Genomic DNA, 19,487 nt, shown 5'->3' with positions numbered 1-19,487 from the left:
AATTGATATTATATTATCCATACTTATGAAAGGAATTATGTTCTATGAATATTGAAAATAATTAAAATATTTTAATCCACTTTTTTGTAATTAACATTGCATGTAATTATGAGTGATATTGTATTTAATGTCATTGTGAATTGATATTATATTATTCATACTTGTGAAAGGAATGATGTTCTATGGAGATTAAAAATAATTAAAATATTTTAATCTTTTGAAATTCAAATTTATAACTTCATAAATTCGGAAATTAATTATCAAATTTTTGACAAACATTTAAAACAGTCCAGTCACATTAATGATATAGTTCTCATAAAAATTCAAGAGAATATTTTTGCAGCTAACTACTTTTCATCTATTGGAAGTTGCCATACTTTTTTTTTATTGATCTTAAAATATCGTGAGGAAATATGGTACTCATCCTAAAGTTATTTCTTACACATATTATACATTGTATATGATATAAAATAGGTATAAAGTTTTTATGTTACAAATTATTAATTACAAATTGGTGTGTAATATGAATGGTTAAAATCATCTTGAAAGGTAATTAAATTTTTTAACAATGACATATTTTTTTATATAGGTGAAAATAAACAAAATTTTATATAATTTATTTATTGGTTAAATATTTGAATTAAATTCAATAAATATTTGAATTAAATTAGGTTAAATTAATTTATAATCTTAATATATATATATATATATATATATATTTTATAGCAAATTTGATTTTTTAGAATATTGAATAAATTCAAAATTAAAATAAATTAAAATTATATTTCTATTGTTTTAAATTTTGAATTTGTATTTATATTGTTTTTATTATTATTTTAAATCTATATTCATAACTTAATAAAGTTTTTGAGCCAAGAGACTCATTCTACAACCCAGTGTGAAGGCCATGTGTAAGTATGTTTAATTATGTCCATTCGTCTTAAAATAAAAATAAAATATTCTCTAAATCAAAAAGTAATGTCGGCTATAATAATAATAAAATATGTTGTGCATATTTAATTAGTTGTCCATATGACCTAATATAATTTCATGTAAAGTAATTATAAGTTATATATATATATATATATATGAACAAGATGTTTAAATTTAATACTTTTCAAAAATATTTTAACACTTGATATCAACTTCATATATATAGATGTATATAGAAAAAAAATGTTAAAAGAAAATATTTTAATGTTGCATAGAATAAAATATTTAATGTGTGTTATGAATAAAATAATTTAATATGAATTAATATTGATGTTAGGTTGCCTTGTCTCTCTATTTAACTTCATTATGGATCACAAAAGCTGGAATACATAATTCTAGCTATTAGGTTGACCTGTCTCCCTATTTAACTTCATTATGGATCATAGAAGCTTGAATACAGAATTCTCGCTGTTAGGTTGACCTGTCTCCTTAATTAACTTCATTATGGATCACAAAAGCTTGAATAAAGAATTCTAGCTGTTGAGTTGACATGTCTCCCTATTTAACTTCATTATGGATCACAGAAGCTTGAATATAGAATTCTAGTTGTTAGGTTGACCTGTCTCCCTATTTAACTTCATTATGGATCACAAAAGCTTGAATACAGAATTCTAGTTGTTAGGTCGACCTGTCTCCCTATTTAACTTCATTAAAGGTCACAGAAGCTTGAATACAGAATTCTAGTTGTTAGGTTGACCTGTCTCCCTATTTAACTTCATTATGGATCACAGAAGCTTGAATACAGAGTTCTAGCTGTTAGGTTGACCTGTCTCCCTATTTAACCTTCCTCCTAGATCTGTTTCTTCATTGGGTCCTGAATATGAGCCACACTTGTTGGTTCGAAACACCTTGGCCAAAAAATTATCTTATGTGATTTCTATCGAAAGAATTTGCTTAATTCATTATGAATCATAGAAGCTTGAATATAGAAACAAAAAAAAAAATAGTTTAATATGTGTTGATACAATAGCTCAGTGTTGAGAATAACAACAAGAAATGCTAAAAATAACATTCAGAATATTTCAATTTTAATTTGTCCTTGAATTAAAATTGAGAATTAAAATTCGAATTTAGTCTCACCAACTGCTTGAAAAATAATTAATTAATTCATCTTGAGTTAATTAGTTGGAGAAATTCAAGTGAGAAGTCTTTATGAAGTCATGCAATAGTTATCCCTTAAATTAAGGAGATTATCACTTAATTAAGGAGATAAGAATGAGTTGTATTTGAGTTGTAATTAGTTAGCTCAGTTAACTGAGTTAAGTCTAGTTAAATTAATTCCAAACAATTTGAGGAACTAATTGTGAGTTTAGTTAGTTAATGCATGCATGCATCAAACTAGTGTACTCCAGATAACTGAAGATTCTCTCATAAATAACTCATGCATGTCTATTCTGAGAAAGACCTAGTTGAGATTAAATACAGGGACATTGTACTATCAGTTGCATGAGTTTTCCTATAAAGGAAACTCATTTATGCAGAAGGAACAAAGTTCCTTGAGGATTGCATAGTTTTATAGGGTGTGAGATCAGTGTGAGTGATCAATGTTACACTTGGTCACATGAGGATCACCTAAGAGAAACTGCGCAAGGAAATATGATGCTTGGAGGGCAGAGGAGAAGGTTTGTGCGAAGCCTTGTTTGCCTATGAGCATCCAGTAGGATTGTACTAAGAGGTAAGGCTTTGTGTAATTCTGATGTATTTCCACCTTGTATGATAATACAGATAGCGAGGTTTTTAGTTGTGGCTTTCCCTTGAGTATTCTTCTGTGTTTCATGTGCATTGATTCTGCTTATGGTTATATGTGCTTTGCTTGATCTTGCTCAAATCTATTAAGCTTCCGCAAATTTGGTTGTAGAAGTAGATTGAAGTATTTTGCTTTAGTTATATTGCATTATTAGGTTAATCTACAGTTAGATTTTCTACTGACTCAGTGCACATGTTATGTGATCTTTATAACATTCAAAAATACAATTTAAACAATAAACAATTACACATTGTTTTATGTGATCTCTATAACATTCAAAATACAATTTAAACAATGAAAAATTGCACATTATTTTTTGCAATCTAAAATAAGTTTGCACCTAAAATTACACATTTTTTTTTTGCAATCTAAAATAAGTATGCACCTGAAAAAATTTGATCCCTCTAGGCTCATGTTAGATCCATGGTTAAAATAGATCTATGCTAATATAAAAACTCCTCTTCTCTTTCATTAAACCAAACACTCTAGAATGTATGAACCATGATTCCTCCTTATAGTATAATAAAAAAATCACTTAAACTAAATATATGTCATACATAATTTGATTAGCTTAATAACTAAGTTTGAAAAAAATAATTAAAATCTATATAATGTTATTTCACTTTTAACCTCTAGTTGGCCACAGATATTGTAATAGGTGGCAATGTGTTTTAGGACAGTGGAAGATCTTCCATCTAGACAAAGGAAGTCTTCCCAACTTTATTGGGAAAACAAAATTGTATTTCCACAACCCTTGTGGAGATATAGCATGTACTTGCATTACTATCCTCCATTTATCATGACAACGTGTACCAAAATGCATTTGCCCAACCCTTGTGGAAGTATAATATGTATTCGCATTATTATACTTCATTTACCGTGACAACATGCACCTATTGGGATGGAGTTTTGTGATTTATAAAGTTTAAGATTAAATTTTCAAACAACTTTAATTTTATTTTATTATTAAATTATAAAATCAATTGAGTAGTTTTAAAACTAGATATAACATTTTTCAAATTTTATAATTTTTTTTTATAAAATTTATGAAAATTATAACTCTTTATTATTAGAAAAAAAAAAAAATAGAAAATATCTATGTATAATATTTTATATTTTGAAATAAAAAACTATTTACCCATTAAACTAAAATAAGTTTTATAAGATATTAAAAATCTGTTATTTGAACATTACCCTAATATATTAAAACTCTAATATTTTGAGATTAAAAATGGAGTCAATTTCTATGAATCTCAATCGTCATACCATCCTCTCATTCTTGGTACACGTAGATACTAACCATCCTTAGAAAAATTAATCTGTAAATTAAAACGTGGTTTATTGATGTATTATCCATATCCTTTATTTGGTTAAATTATGTTCCACTTTTGTACTTATCTTTTACTTTGTTAAATTATGTTCCAAGTTTGTACTTATTCGCCTAACCAAATCCATCCACATTTTAATGAAATTGTACTTCACTATTTAAGTTACATTTAATGAGGTGTAATTTGTGGCAACAACTTCAAGGGACAATCCCTTGGAGCTACTTAAATAATTGAATTTTGGTAGGTGTATAAAGCTTAATTCAAAAAATTATAAGTTTATTCAGATTTAAATTCAAAATAATTTTTTGGCTTTAGAGATTTATGTATTTTGTATATTTTATTTATTAATGTAATATATAATATTTTTATATAACCTTTTTTTAGAAAATAAATTATCATATTACTTGTATAATAATCACATATTCTCATCATTTCTATTATATTTAAAAAAAAACTTAAATAGTTAGTTTTAGAACACATTTTTTTTTGTTTTGTTTAGGTACAATTGTGTTTTTATTGTTTTATACTTTAATTTAACTATATTTAAACTATGATTTTTAGCCCTTTTCAAATTGTGGGAGCTAGTTTTTCAAATTTTAGTAATTAAACTAAGTTGCAGGAAACACTAGCTATGCGACCTTCTTAATTATAAGATTAAAAAGGAATTAATATTATATATATATAAAAGAAATATATTAAATTTAAATTTATCAATATAATGGTGAAATAGTTAGATTATAATAAGAAAAAATAAAGAATTAAAAATGTAATAAAGATAAATGAATATATATGGTGGAAAATCTACATGTTAATATTTCATAAAAGTTAAATCTCTTCCATTTACCTAATAATTTGATAATTAAATTAAAGTTCTAGAAATCGCATTCTAAAATAAACCTATCAATATAATTTATCCAAAAATAAACTAATAAAAATATTAAAATAATTTAAAAATACTCTATTTTTATTAAAATATAATCATTTTAATAAATAATCAAATTAAAAAAAATGTTTAAGATTGATTGTCTATGATTTAAGCTATTATATTAATAACATTTAATTTAAATTAATTCAATTGATTATATATATATAAAGTAGTCTTGAGATGACTACATGCTTAACTTTTAGCTTGAGAAACCGTGATTTAGGGGCATCTAAGCCGTCAAAATCACCCAAGGATTGCACCCGACCTGGGCCACACCAACCTTAACATGACTGGATTTTTGCCCACATAGTTTTGAACTAGTGACCTTCGCATCACGAAGTGCCTTAAAGTATACCCCAACACCATCTATTCTACGCCCCGTGGGTATATATATATATATATATATATATATATATATCATTTCTTTAATTTTTTTGAGAGATTATTTGTTTCTCGTTTGTCACTAAGAAAACCAAACTAGAGACAATATAGTTTATTGTTTATTTCCAGAAACAAACCAAATATGTAACCAATTGAGAAATGTAAGAGTTGCCTCAACAAAGGGAAAACCAACTAAGAATATGAGAGTTAATTTAGAGTTTATCACTAATATATCAACACAAAAATGACTATCCCACATAGGGAAAAACTAGTTAAGCAAAAGAATAAACCAAAACAACAAAAGCCAACTAAGAGTATGAGAGTTAATTTAGAGTTTATCACCCATATATCAACACAAAAATGACTATCCCGGAAAAACTAATTAAGCAAGAATAAACCGAAACAACAAAAGCCTTCAGTGTCATAAATATCACTAAAAATATAAGAAACTTGGTACTCACGAAGATAACAATTGGCACGACATAAGCCTTGAGTATCATAAATATATTTGAAAATAAAAAAACCCTGTTAATCATGACGATAAAGAGGTATCCTGGTTGATAGGACGATATTCTTCCTTGTAGTCGGGCACCACTGCTGGGCTTAGAGGTGAACCCATCTTGAGGCGAGCAAGCTTTCCTTCGACGTCCATTAATAACAACTTTAATTCAACCAATTTATATAAAATATTGTCCATAGACTCTTGTCAATTCACCCACACTTTGCCTAAGAGCATCTTGATGTGCCACTGTAAATCCACAATATAGAAATAGTGATTTTGTCTGCTTCTAGTATTCTTAGTGTCAAAAACCTAGGTAACTAAACCGTCCATCACCGTGGAATCCATTATACTTTGTCTCTATTGTTTGACCTCATCCTTAACTATGTTAATTTTAGCCTAAATGTCAAGGGGTGTATGTGCTTGATAATGTCACATAGAGGCCTCGACCTTGAAATGAGTTCTCAACCCCCCACACTAATGTGTCTGCCACCTTCTTTATGACTTCTAGCTCTTTGTCGAGTCATGGTGGCCAAGGGGAGAAATAAACTGGTAGGATAGAGAATCCATAATGCTAATGGGAAGATGAAGTGCAACCCAAAGAAAAGGTTGATGCCTTTCAAGAGAATGAAGACTGAATCTCAGACCATTAAAGCTTGTGCTCTTCCCACTCTTAACTTTAATGAAAGTGAGATAAAATATGGAGAAAAGCGCTTGGACGAGGACCAAAACAAGAAATAGCTGCAACGTAGACTCATGGTAACCAGAGGAAACAAGAGGATGATGTAGACCAAAACGAAAATAAAAAGCATAGCCTTAACATTGTAGATGGAGATTGCCTCAAAGGATCTAGGGGCTCCCTCTGCACAAACATATTCATTGCGGGGTAGCATGCAAGTTTACAAGTGCTTCATTGTATGTGAGAGTTGAGATCAGAATAGTCGTGTGATACACTAGAGGATCTCTGGCCCTAATCTAAGACATAACTGCTCTCACCTTTTTTAAACAAATATCACCTTGATCAACGAATATAACTATTATTTTTAAAATAAATAAATAAATACATATACATATACATATACATATATTATTTGATTGTTATCTATATAAACTACTTAGAAATTGTTGAGTTTAGGTTTCTGTGATCCATATCAATTTATTTATAAGAGTTTTCGACGAAAATCACATTATAATTTATTTGTCGACGCGTTTCGAACTAACAAGTGTAGTTCATCGTCAGGACAAGTTGAAGAATGAGATCATGGCTGTAGGATAAATAAAAAGAACAAATCATTTAACGACTATATTTGACTAAAAATAATTGCATTATAAATTCAAAAATTATTTCAATTCTTTTAGATTATTGTCGATTCCTAAAACATGTGATTAAACATTTAGATGCTAACCTTCTTTCCATTATAATATTATAAAAATATTATAGGTAATTTATCGTATATTAATTCATTAAAAAATTATATTTTGTTAAATAAAATTTAAATTAAAAAATTTCTCACTATTTAAACTCTATCTATAGTGGTTTTCCTTGATCACAGTGATGTGTCAACTGACATTCGCGGATAGCAGTCAGAGATGGCTGTCCTCACTGTTGGTTTGACAAACTGAGTTTGATAGAGTTTTCCACCTTTTGAAAAAAAAAAAAAAGACATAGATTGAGTATGTAACCTATCGTATTCTCTAATCTAACACTCGCTTATTTGAGTTATTACATTATTAAGATGTGTCACTATAACTCTTAATGGGTAAGATTGGAATTTCAAAATAAACCCATCCACCCATCTTCACCGTTTCAAAATCCGGGAATTTTTTTTTTTTTTTTCTTCTAAACTATAGTTCCAAAAATTAAAAAAATGGCTTTAAAAACCAAGTACTATATTTAGGCCGATAGGCCTTCCTTTGAACGCTGACACCTGGCAGACTGGGCAATTTGCTTAGTGTTTGTTCACGCTTGATTCTCACGCTGACACCTGGTCGATCGCCTCTTCTCGCTCCATCGTTTCAATTCCCTCTGCAACGGCTTCGTTCGCATAAGCAGCATGAATTCCCGTAATTTTTCCGATGTTTAAGCAGCATGAATTCCCGTAATTTTTCCGATGTTTTCGTTGGGAGTGGGCGGCGGTGGACAGTGGAAAGGGATATGGCACATCTGGAACATTACAGAATTAATTGATAAACCATTTGGATGGCTACCTTCAGCGGAGGCAAAGAGATAATGTGCAGACTTACAGTATAGCTGGCTCTGTTTTTGCTCCTCCGTTTTACGGTGTGCGGATAAACCGCTGGATTTACCGGTGAATTCCGCGGAATTGAGGCCGTCGTCGCTCTGCAGCTCGCAGGGCTTGATTTTTGGTTTTATTTTCTGTCAGGTCTGCTCCTCGTACAATTCTTTGGCTTTGGCGGCAGAAAATGCAAGTTTCTTTGTCGGTTTGGCATTTTCTTTTTCTAAATTCTGCAAAAGATCAATCGGAAGTTGAGCTGTCGGTTTAATTTCTGAGGTAGAGCTATCGTTTTGATTTGTGAGGTCGAATGCTCTTCGTACCGCAGGAGCTGCTTTAGTTATTATTTTGTCTGTTTATTGATAACGATAATGGTTAAAGATTTAAACGTGTCGATGGGTTTCTTGCAGGTTGCCGCTGGGGTTCAATGCGGGCGGTTCCCGTAGGATGGACTGCTTTCTTTAATTGCCGGTACATTGAAGCTTTAAATAAAGTGCAGAAAGGCGTTTCCTTTGAAGTCTTCTTTGCTGAATTCTTTCACAGCTAGAAATTTCGGCTTTGTCTGAAAGGTAATTTGCTTTATCGCTGAGAATTTGGTAGGTTTTCTGTTAACATTTTCGAGATTTTGAAGTTCAGTATGTGTTTGAAGCGACAGCTGGTTCCGGTCTCTTGAAGGCACTGTAAAGAATATTTGGCACCGCTTTTTACTCTGTGAAATTTAAGAAGCTTCGGTTCGCGAACCGGCTTGAGAAATTTTGCCTTGGGAAAATTGCTGAAGGCTGTACACGCATTCCTGGACTCTGTGTATGCATCTTTTTCATATAATTATATCACGAAGTTGGCTGCGGTGCTTTGACATGCCTTTGAATATTGTTGTAGGTTAGAAGACATTTCAGGCCAGAGTTATTGAATAGACTTGATGAGATAGTTGTATTTGATCCTCTTTCTCATGATGAGCTCAAGAAAGTTGCTAGACTACAGATGAAAGATGTAGCAATTCGTCCTGCAGAGAGAGGTGTTGCTTTAGGGTTTACAGATGCCGCTCTGGATCTTGTTGTTCACGAAGCCTATGATCCTTGGGTAATAACATTGAAATATGTTTATTATGGCTGTTGTTGCCATTTACATTAATCTGTAAGTGAGAGGTACGCATGGTCATAACAACTTACAAGGGCATGGTCATTCCATGCCAGCTGCTAAAAGTCCTCTATTTAGCCCTGCTGATCCTAATGACCCGAAATTTCTTCAAATCGCACACAAATATTTTTTCTTATGTATCTGATGAATGGATGCCTGGTGAGACTTATATGTCAAATGTACACTCTGAACTTATTAGGTTCCCACATTCCAGTTTGGTTGGATTCTGATTTTGACTCAGGGCTCAGATTCAACAAGTTTTCATGTTCTCTCGGTGACTTGGGAGGCCTACTCATGCTATGCTATGTAACACGGGCATCATAATGGTGAGGATAATGCCAATGATTAGAAGTCCTCTATTTAGCCTTGGTGATCCCAATGACCTGAGAATTCTTTACATTACTTTTTTTCTGTGTTTGGCGGAAGCATACCTGCATATTCACCTAAGGAGATCTGCCATTCTCATCATTTTGAACTGGCGAGACTCATGGTTGAAATGCATGAATGCAGATCTGACATTTAGGCTCCTATTTAGTCCCAGCAATCCCAGTGGATTAAAAATTTCTGCAAACCAAACTTGGATACTTTTCCAAGCATTGACTTGATGCGGCTCTAAATTATTTTTGTAATGGATCTTACTTACTCTCTTACTTAAAAGTGTTCTTTGCAAATTTATCTATGCAGCTCTGATTCATGTCCTGCAATAACAGAAGAGCATCCTACAGAAAAGCACCTATAAATTTTCTTTTATTTTCCTAAAAGACTATCCAGTTACTTTATTTAACCTGCTATCCAGTTACTTTATTTAACCTGCCTCAGTTCTCAAGTTCTCAACAAACCATCAGTTCTACCTTGGATTAGATAGATAGAACCACATTTGCAGGTCGACCATTCACAATCAAAGATATTGCAGATTGGCTTTTAACTGTTTTGAGACGAACCTAAATGGTTTCTATTTTGGGGTAATGTTGGGTTTTTCAGGCTTTCTTTGGTGTGTATGCCGGACACGGAGGTCGTAGAGCTGCTGATTTTGTTGCTGAGAAACTTGGACAAAAGATTGTGGATTTGATGCTCAAGTCAGAAAAAGAAGATTGTGAGATAGAGCAGGCAGTTAAAGCTGGGTACTTGGAAACAGATAAAGAATTTTTGGAGCAGGTAAAGTCATAGAGGTTGCAATATTTGAGTGTAGTATGGGTTCTTGTTTAAAGCTTATTTGATTGGTGGACAATTTGGTATTCTAACCATTTGATGCATTAAATATGCTGACATTTTTTTTTAATGATTCTTTATGTTTATTTCATTGCTTGACAAGTTGGGCAAGGAAATTTCTTAGGCCTAAATAGGAAAAACTGATTTTTTAGGATTGAATCTCGTTGACTTAACAAAATCCTCAGGCTTGCAATTTTGGAAGCCATGAGTTTCTTGTTATGAATTGAATCTGACTGAGTTATTTGACACAGGGTGTAAGCAGTGGGGCTTGTTGTGTGACTGCCTTGATAAAAAATGGTTGCTTAGTTGTGGCCAATGCGGGTGACTGCCGGGCAGTTCTCAGCAGGAATGGTAACGCTGAATCAATTACCTGTGATCATAGACCTGGAAGGCAGGAAGAGAGGGAGAGGATTGAAAATCTGGTTATGACTCAACCAAATGCTAGACGCATCATTAATCTATTCGTCCATTCTTTAACGGGTTTACTAATATACTTTTGGGGCTGTGGCAGGGTGGTTACGTGGATATTCACGGGGGAGCTTGGCGAGTACAGGGAACCTTAGCTGTGTCGAGAAGTATAGGAGATATACACTTGAAACGGTGGATATCAGCAGAACCGGAGATTAGAAAGCTGCCCATTACATCTGACTCTGAATTTTTAATAATGGCATCTGATGGACTTTGGGAGAAGGTATGCTTAAGTTTTTCAAATTGCTTTCACACTTATGTTTCAATTTCAAGGCACATGAAAGCTTGTTAATCCGGCCTCAAAGTTTGCACTCTTATGAATTTTCTATGAAGAAACAAAATTGTCAAACACTGCAAATGGATTTTTCAGAACAGACTCTCTGTAATTTTGATTTTGCATACATTCAAAAGGGACCAATTTAGAAATAGGAGCTCATGGAGCTTTTTCAAAACTGGCACTTGGAGGGAACGTGGTTTCCCAACTTCCTAGTAAGCATGGATTCCTTTGAACAGAGTTGCGCCACCAAAAAACCAAAAAAAATTGTATCAGAACTGACACATTTCTCCATTAATTCTGTGTGAATTTTAGCTGAATTTTGTTCTTCGTAGGCAGGGCACTTTAGTAATGCACATTATTCATCTAAATCTTGATGGGAACATGGGTTCCCAGTAACATGAGCTACCTTTGAAACCCTGAGTCTTCACCAGCTCAAAACCAAAACAATGTTGTGTCAGAACTGACACGTTTCTCCATTAATTGTCTATGAACTCTAGCTGCCTTTTGTACTTCTTAGGCAGGGCACCTAGTATTGCACATTCTCCATCTAAGATCTTGATGGGAACATGCGTTCCCAGTAAACACGAAGCTATCTTTGAACCCTGAGTTTCACCAGCTCAAACCAACAAATTTGTTAGAACTGACACTGTAGGAAAGTATCCTGCCTGTTTCCGTGCTTTCTCTTTTAGTAATGTTTGTTCATCATCTAAGCTCATGGATTGTGTTTACACGTTAATTTTATCTTCACATACTCGCAATATGGAGTCCCTTGTATCTTCTTCCCCTGAATTCTGTAGTGGACTTGAGCACTTCACAAAAAAGTATTTTTTTTCCTCTGAATTCTGTACTTTCATAAACAGTGAACTTTTTAAATGTATTTCTTCATCTAAATTGTAAGCATGACTGTTTCAATCAGCTGATTCTGTTTCCCCTAATACTTCTATCAGGTCACTAATCAGGAGGCAGTAGACATTGTCAGGACTGTTTGCACAGAAAAAAAGCAAGGAGCTATTAGTCCTCCTGAACTTTTCGAAGGAGGAGAAGCATGGAATGAAGATGCTAGCCCACCACCTAAGGCAAGGAAAATTTCTTTGGGAGACGTACCTAAGGTCATGAAAGTCAGGAGTCTATGGGATGGCAACTTTAACACTATGGGATGCTATGACAAATATTTCAAAGAGAATACAAAAAGCCCCGGGTTGCAGTACATGCCTTTGCGACGTCCCATGGCAGCATGCAAAGAGCTTGTGGAGCTTTCTGCAGCTAGAGGCACACGAGATGACATTAGTGTAATGATTGTTGACCTCAGGCATTTCTTCCCAAGTGGCTGATGTAAGAGGAGCCCAAATGTTCGCTTAATGCACCATTTTCAACACCATCTTGCACATACCCCCATGTCAAAGACCCTCTGCTACGCTGATCATGGTTGGAATTTCAAAACAAAACCATTTGTCAAATTTGACGGTTCTCACACAACCCCACCCATCTTCACACTTTCAACAAAAGATCTGGAAGATTTTGCAAATTTTTTAACTATATTGGCCCTCTATTCCATCCCTGAAGCTGATTCACTAGTCATATTGTTATTACAAATCCAACAGGTTGGACTGGTTCAAAGTCAGGCGGTAAGAGGAAAAAGAAATTGAGAATAACAGGAAAAAATAAGAAACAAAGGGACCAGTGTTGGCACATTTGATGTATGATAATAAAATTCCCATTCTTAGATTTGTGTAATTCGTTGGATGTTTTTAATAGGTTGTCATGGTTGGATACACCATGAGTTTTGTATATAGGAGAGCTAATTCAATTGACTGTTTTGTTCTAACAAGAAGTTATAAATATATCTAACACTGAAGCACTGAAGCATTGGTGGGTGATCCTCATCACGATTAGAACGAAGCCGAGATGTCAGCATAGAGCTCCTTGAAGGTGAAAGACCATGGTTGGCACTGCTCAAGCCCAGATTCTCCTGAACTTGCTGCCTGAGACAGGCTTGGAGAAACTGTAACATTGCTCAATGGAGATATCATCACTGGTGACCCTGCATGCATCTCTTTTCCTGATTCCACTTCACTGCAGTGAAGGGGATCTGCAGGAACCCAATACAGGGGAGCTGACAATGGCAGCCATACAAAATGCAATGAGGGACTAATAAACACTGCAAAAGTACAATGAGGCTAAGGCCTTACACAACTGTTCATTACAATACTCTGTGCATAACATTGGAAATATCAGGTACTGCTCTGTAGATGGGACAAAGCAACTGGTGTAACGAGTCACCCACCCGTTAAGCGTTAATTTAGCATACAATATTGATGGGTGCATGAGACCCTTTATAAGTAATATAGCCGTTTGTGAAACGGTCCAATAACTCACTAATTTTCTGCATTTGACTTTTACCAATAATTGGGAGGGTGCTAAAGCGTATGGACTATATTAATATTTGAAGTAGTGTTTGATATTTTGTTGGTAGAAGTCATTAAAATGTTAATTTTATTATAATTAGTTTAGATTTTTTCTATATTAATATTTGAAGCAGTGTCTGAGATTTTATTGGTAAAAATGATTAAAATGTTAAGTTTATTATAATTACGTTAGATTTATTTTAATTTGAGATTTATTAATTTTAATTTGAGATTAATTTTAATTTTAACGTGAGATTAATTTTAATTTGAGATTTATTAACTGTTGAGAGGGATCAAATTTCAGCGTAATTTTTTTTTTGAGTGTAAAATTTGAAGAAAAATTTGTATATAGAGATCTGATCCTTTTCAGTATTTGAGAGATCCAGAATTATTAAATTCATTTTAAACTAAAAATAATAAATATATTAATTTATATTCATAAATTTATTAATTTGTAATTATAAAAGTAATAAGTATTTATATGTTAAATATTGTTATAATTTTATTTAATTAATAAAACCTATAATTTTTTAAATATTTTAATAAATAAATAAATTTTCATAAAACTTTAACCTATAAAACTTAAAAAGTAAAACTCTTTCAAAATTTGTTGTCATTTTATTTGTTTAATCATTTTATTAATATATGAGAGAAAAAATTTAGTCGTCTACTTGGAATATTCTTATCAAATTTACGTCGTGAAAGAATGTTTGTTTGTTATAAACTTAACTTAGATCCACTAATATTTACTATAGAGAAATTCAACAACTCTAATTTAATAATCCTATCGGCCTCTCTTTGTACCTTTTGGGACAATTGCTAGTCTATAACAGCTATTATTAAAAAATATTCTTATCAAATTTACGTCGTGAAAGAATGTTTGTTTGTTATAAACTTAACTCAGATCCACTAATATTTATTATAGAGAAATTCAACAACTCTAATTTAATAATCCTATTGGCCTCTCTTTGTACCTTTTGGGACAATTGCTAGTCTATAACAGCTATTATTAAAAATCAGACTAGGTTATCGTTAAAAATCAGACTAGGTTATCGTATAGCACACAAATTGGGGTTATTATGTAGTTGTATTGTAGTTGTATTCTCGAGAAGGCTATGAGTTAATGAAACCAACGTAATAGTCAATAATATCTAGATTAACCGATATTAAAGGTTAATATGGACTTCTCAAATACTCTCTCTCATTTGCAATAAAATATATATATTTTAAATAGAATTTATATTATTATTTTTTATTTAAAATTAAAATATATATATATATATAATTTTTTATTAAATATTTATTTTTTATTTTTATGGAAACTCACAAAAATTAATTAAATTATAATTTTATTTTAAGTTATTATTATTAATTTATAAATAGGTTTTGTTACAATATTATGATTTAATAATATCACATGTTTTTTATATTCACAAAAAAAGTTGTTTTTAGTGAGATTTTTTGGATTTTATGGTGGGGGAATTGGATGTAAATTTTCAAGGTGAAATCTTGATTTGTGTTATTTAAATTGTTTTTTTCACTATATATATGGATTTAGCACCTTCAAAAACCCTAAGGCATTTTGTTTGTGCAGGGATTACCCATCAAACTTGTGTTATTTAAATTGGTTTTTTCACTGTATATATGGATTTAGCATCCTGAAAAACCCCTAGGATGCTTCGATTGTGGGGTTACCCATCAAGCTTGTGAGAAAAACCCATAGGAAAAACTTCCAAAAAATCTCACTAAAAATAACTTGCACAAAAAATGTTCATATGATATTTTTCTTTTAAATTAATCAATTTAATTAAAATAAAAGAAATTATAAAATAAATATAAACATTGATGTATGAATACTATTTAAAATATTCTATAATATTCTCAGGAGGTGAAATCCCTACCATCCATCTAATAATTATTGATAATTACATTAAAATTATGGAAACTTTATTTAGAAATAGACACACCAATTGACAATCTTCCTTTCCATCAAATGTAAAGGTAGAGTACATTTTTACATAATTGAGCCTAGAGGCTCATGATGTGGAACCCTGTCTGCTTGAGTGTGATGTGTAACCCTGCCTGTTCATTCTACACTCGAGTGTGATGTGTAACTCTGTCTGCTTGAGTGTGATGTGTAACCCTATTTGCTCATTCTACAATTGAGTGTGATGTGTAACCTTGTCTGCTCGAGTGTGATGTGTCATTCTACAGTCGAGTGTGATGTGTAACCCTATTTGTTTGAGTGCGATGTGTAACCTTGTCTGCTCATTCTACAGACGAGTGTGATGTGTAACCGTGTCTGCTCATTCTACACGAGTGTGATGTGTAACCTTGTCTGCTCATTCTACAGCCAAGTGTGATGTGTAACCTGTTCGTCCATTATCAAAGTTGAAATTTTGCTCATGTATGCCCAAATAAAGAATTTAAAAATTAAATAACTATACAAAATATTTAAATAATGTCCATTCATAAAAAAATTTGCACGAGAAGAAATTGGATCCCTATCGCTCATGTTAGATCTGTATTTATGATGGATCTATGTTGGTATGAAAAGAGTTATATGGTTGCTTCACAACATGTCAGAGAATCTATTTGAATTACTTGTATGGTAAGAGTGGTTTCATGTGGTTTTACTAAAGTTTTGGGTCAATCATTTGTAAAAGGAGATTAGGATAACTAATAAAACAATAAGCAAGGAGCAAATCATTGTTAATGTTAATGATTTCCATAACTAATAAACTAGCCGAGCTATAGAAATTAAATGTTTGATAAATGCAGAGATATAGAAATTAAATGGTTGGTAAATGCTGATAGACATCAATCCATAACAAATATCTAAACACTTATCGAGACTTTAACATGGAGATTCTTAATATGTAAACATAGTTTTGTTACAATATAAAGGGCAAATACCATTTCTTATCAATACCACATGACCAAGAAACCATAACTCACTTCATATGACACTAGCTGATATATTTTATTTATTTTTTATTATTATTATTATTATTTTTTAACTAAAAGAGAAAAATAACATAACTATTTTGGAGATAAATCTTAATCTTTGATTTGTGTATGCTACTATGAATATTCTATGGAGATTAAATCTCTACCATCCACCTAATAATTATTAATAATTAAATTAAAATTAAAAAAACCTTATTTCAAAATAAACACATATTTGAGTAAATATTATAAATTTCAGTTTTATAACTTTTTTTTTGGTTGCTTTTAAAACTTGAAACTTAATAATTGTTATATTTATATATTTAAAAAAATAAATATAAATATGTTAGGTTGTTAATTTGCTCTATTAATATATTTTTATATATATATATATATATTTTGAAACATAAGATTGTGGAAAAGACCTAAAGAAGATTGGGAAGATTGGGTGTGTACATTTTGCATGTATGAGGTAGTATAATAAAAAAAAGGGCAGTAGAATCGCAAAAAACAATTTTGCATGTCTAGAGCAGCGCAATCAAAAAACATCTTTTCAATGAGAAGATTGTTGGAAGGTTGAGCCAACTCATCATCAATTTGAGTAAGAAATAATTAAATTGCAAAAGACTAAAAACAAGAAACTAATGATCCCATAAACTATTTTTGTAAACACTAAAATATCATTTCATTTCAGAAATTTATTTCTTATTTAAAATTTCTTTTCATAGAAAAAATAATATAGAAACCCATCATAAATTTACACGTGTCCATTCTTTTTTAAAAGCCTTGCTCTACCTAAAACCACTCTCACTCTCGTTTAAGGAAAAAAAACCAAAACCTCTTTGCATCTTTTAATTTAAAAAATAGAATCAAAACCATGAGAATGCACACCTCCAGAAAACAACAAAAGTAACTAAGAGAACTGCGAGACCCTGACCTTTTATGCTTTCACTCACTCTTCATGTGATGTGAGATACGAGGATGTGTCACATCAATTGGACGACCTACCTCTCCACTAATCTTAAAAATCTTTGGAAACTTTTTTGAACAGTTCCCTCTGGATTATTTGTTGTTGGTCTCAACTTTTCCTCATACAGAGAGACCCTGTGAAGACTTGGTGAGGCTTCAAGGAATTCAAAACCAGCTGATAGTGGGTACCTGGTCAAAGAGCTTGTCTTGGTCTTTTACTTGACGATTCATATTCTTCCCGAGTTCTCTCAATGGGTGCTTTTTGCACAGGGTTTCTAATTCTTCTATTTACCCTAATCTCATTCACAGGCACTCTCTTCTACTGGGAAATCTATTTTCATTTCATATTACGGAATTTTCAGTTTGTTTTTGAAATATGATCGTGGAAGGCTAGGATAATATACCCACCATTAAAGTTCCGTGTATATGTTCTTATGTTGCTTCTGTTGTTGCAGAGCCTTCTCTGATTCCAGAAGAAGGGTATACAGTTGAAACCGTATTCGATGGCAACAAGATGGATATATACCCATATTCAATTTTACCGTTTAATGGAGATATTCTGTTGCTAGATTCTGTAAACAGCATGACGATTCATATTCTTCCCGAGTTCTCTCAATGGGTGCTTTTTGCACAGGGTTTCTAATTCTTCTATTTACCCTAATCTCATTCACAGGCACTCTCTTCTACTGGGAAATCTATTTTCATTTCATATTACGGAATTTTCAGTTTGTTTTTGAAATATGATCGTGGAAGGCTAGGATAATATACCCACCATTAAAGTTCCGTGTATATGTTCTTATGTTGCTTCTGTTGTTGCAGAGCCTTCTCTGATTCCAGAAGAAGGGTATACAGTTGAAACCGTATTCGATGGCAACAAGATGGATATATACCCATATTCAATTTTACCGTTTAATGGAGATATTCTGTTGCTAGATTCTGTAAACAGCACTATCTTCAAAACCGGTTTGCCTTTGTCAAAGGGTAAGAGTTTGTTAAGTGTGAAGTCAAATTCACGTAGTATTTTAGATATTTCTAGATTAGATTTTTTTAGATCTCCAGGATTCTAGATCTTGCTACACCACCAGCGGTTTTTAGATCATTCCAGATCTCCATCTGAATCACACACAGGATTCTAGATCCTTCTTCTGCCTCTATAAATTTGTAATTTCTTTGGCCAAGGAAAACAAGCCAAAGCCCAAACCTGTTATGTAATGCAAAGTGATTTCTATTCTCTAGTGATTGTTTTATCTATTTTGTTGTTTCTGATTGAGTAATCTTGTTGTTTCTCCATTTGTCTGTCTTTGTGAATTATTCTCTGCTATTGCCGTCTAAGTCTCTGCGTATAAATCCGCTGTGCGTTATGTATGCTCTGGGCTAACAATTGGTATCAGAGCGAAGTTCGAATATCCACCGTGCAAGCCGCTTAGTGCCATCACCTTGCTCTAGTAGCGTTCGTTAAAATGTTGGTTGTTACTCCTGGAGCTGTTGAAGGATCTGTCCAGGAAATAGCCGAGGAACGCTTGATGGCTCTTATTTGGCTTCAAGTGGGAGAATGTTAAGTGTGAAGCCAAATTCACGCAGTATTCTAGATCCTTCTAGATTAGATTTTTTCTTCTAGATCTCCAGGATTCTAGATCCTCCTACACCACCAATGGTTTCTAGATCATTTCAGATCACCATTTGAATCACACAGAGGATTCTAGATCCTTCTTCTGCCTCTATAAATTTGTAATTTCTCTGGCCAAGGAAAGCAAGCCAAGGCCTAAGCCTGTTATGTAATGCAAAGTGATTTCTATTCTCCAATGATTGTTTTATCTATTCTGTTGTTTCTGATTGAATAATCTTGTTGTTTCTCCATTTGTCTGTCTCTGTGAATTATTCTCTGCTATTGCTGTCTAAGTCTCTGAGTATAAATCCACTGTGTGTTATGTATGCTCTAGTCTAACACAATTTTTCTATCAATCAT

General features: G+C 32.3%; 2 protein-coding genes across 10 annotated transcripts in view; both read left to right on the top strand.

The window, feature by feature from the left end:
- Positions 1–8,538: 8,538 nt before the first annotated feature.
- On the top strand, positions 8,539–13,056 carry LOC149243507 (putative protein phosphatase 2C 14). Of its 8 annotated transcripts, none has more exons than XM_089374543.1 (6): positions 8,543–8,676; positions 8,987–9,187; positions 10,226–10,399; positions 10,705–10,875; positions 10,965–11,144; positions 12,146–13,056. In XM_089374543.1, exons 2-6 carry the CDS (start codon positions 9,089–9,091, stop codon positions 12,527–12,529), a joined length of 1,008 nt encoding a protein of 335 aa, XP_089230669.1. In that variant the 5' UTR covers positions 8,543–8,676; positions 8,987–9,088; the 3' UTR covers positions 12,530–13,056. The 8 variants fall into 8 exon arrangements, with proteins under 8 accessions (XP_089230675.1, XP_089230669.1, XP_089230676.1 ...); XM_089374550.1 differs by lacking the exon at positions 8,987–9,187 and adding an exon at positions 8,763–8,911 and having other exon boundaries at positions 8,545–8,676; XM_089374551.1 differs by lacking the exon at positions 8,987–9,187 and adding an exon at positions 8,757–8,911 and having other exon boundaries at positions 8,553–8,676.
- A 5,055-nt stretch (positions 13,057–18,111) lies between these two features.
- LOC149243506 (NHL domain-containing protein) overlaps positions 18,112–19,487 on the top strand; it is a 60,047-nt gene continuing 58,671 nt past the window's right edge. For both annotated transcript variants that reach the window (XM_089374541.1, XM_089374542.1), the window contains exons 1-2: positions 18,112–18,194; positions 18,341–18,502. In XM_089374541.1, the coding sequence (XP_089230667.1) occupies positions 18,137–18,194; positions 18,341–18,502 (220 nt within the window). In that variant the 5' untranslated portion in view covers positions 18,112–18,136. The remainder of the gene's footprint in view (positions 18,195–18,340; positions 18,503–19,487) is intronic.

This window comes from Pinus tabuliformis, chromosome 8 (genome assembly GCF_031772625.1).
Source record: "Pinus tabuliformis cultivar Carrire ecotype Pingquan chromosome 8, CPIR1, whole genome shotgun sequence".
Classification (NCBI taxonomy): domain Eukaryota; kingdom Viridiplantae; phylum Streptophyta; class Pinopsida; order Pinales; family Pinaceae; genus Pinus; species Pinus tabuliformis.
Note: the sequence above shows the minus strand (reverse complement) of the source record. Positions and strands in the feature narration are given on the sequence as shown.

Coding starts and splice junctions, on each gene's coding strand:
- LOC149243507 (XM_089374543.1), top strand. CDS start 9,089: ATGAAAGATGTAGCAATTCGTCCTGCAGAGAGAGGTGTTGCTTTAGGG. Junction 10,400..10,704: donor ATAAAGAATTTTTGGAGCAG/GTAAAGTCATAG, acceptor TATTTGACACAG/GGTGTAAGCAGTGGGGCTTG. Junction 10,876..10,964: donor GGGAGAGGATTGAAAATCTG/GTTATGACTCAA, acceptor GGGCTGTGGCAG/GGTGGTTACGTGGATATTCA.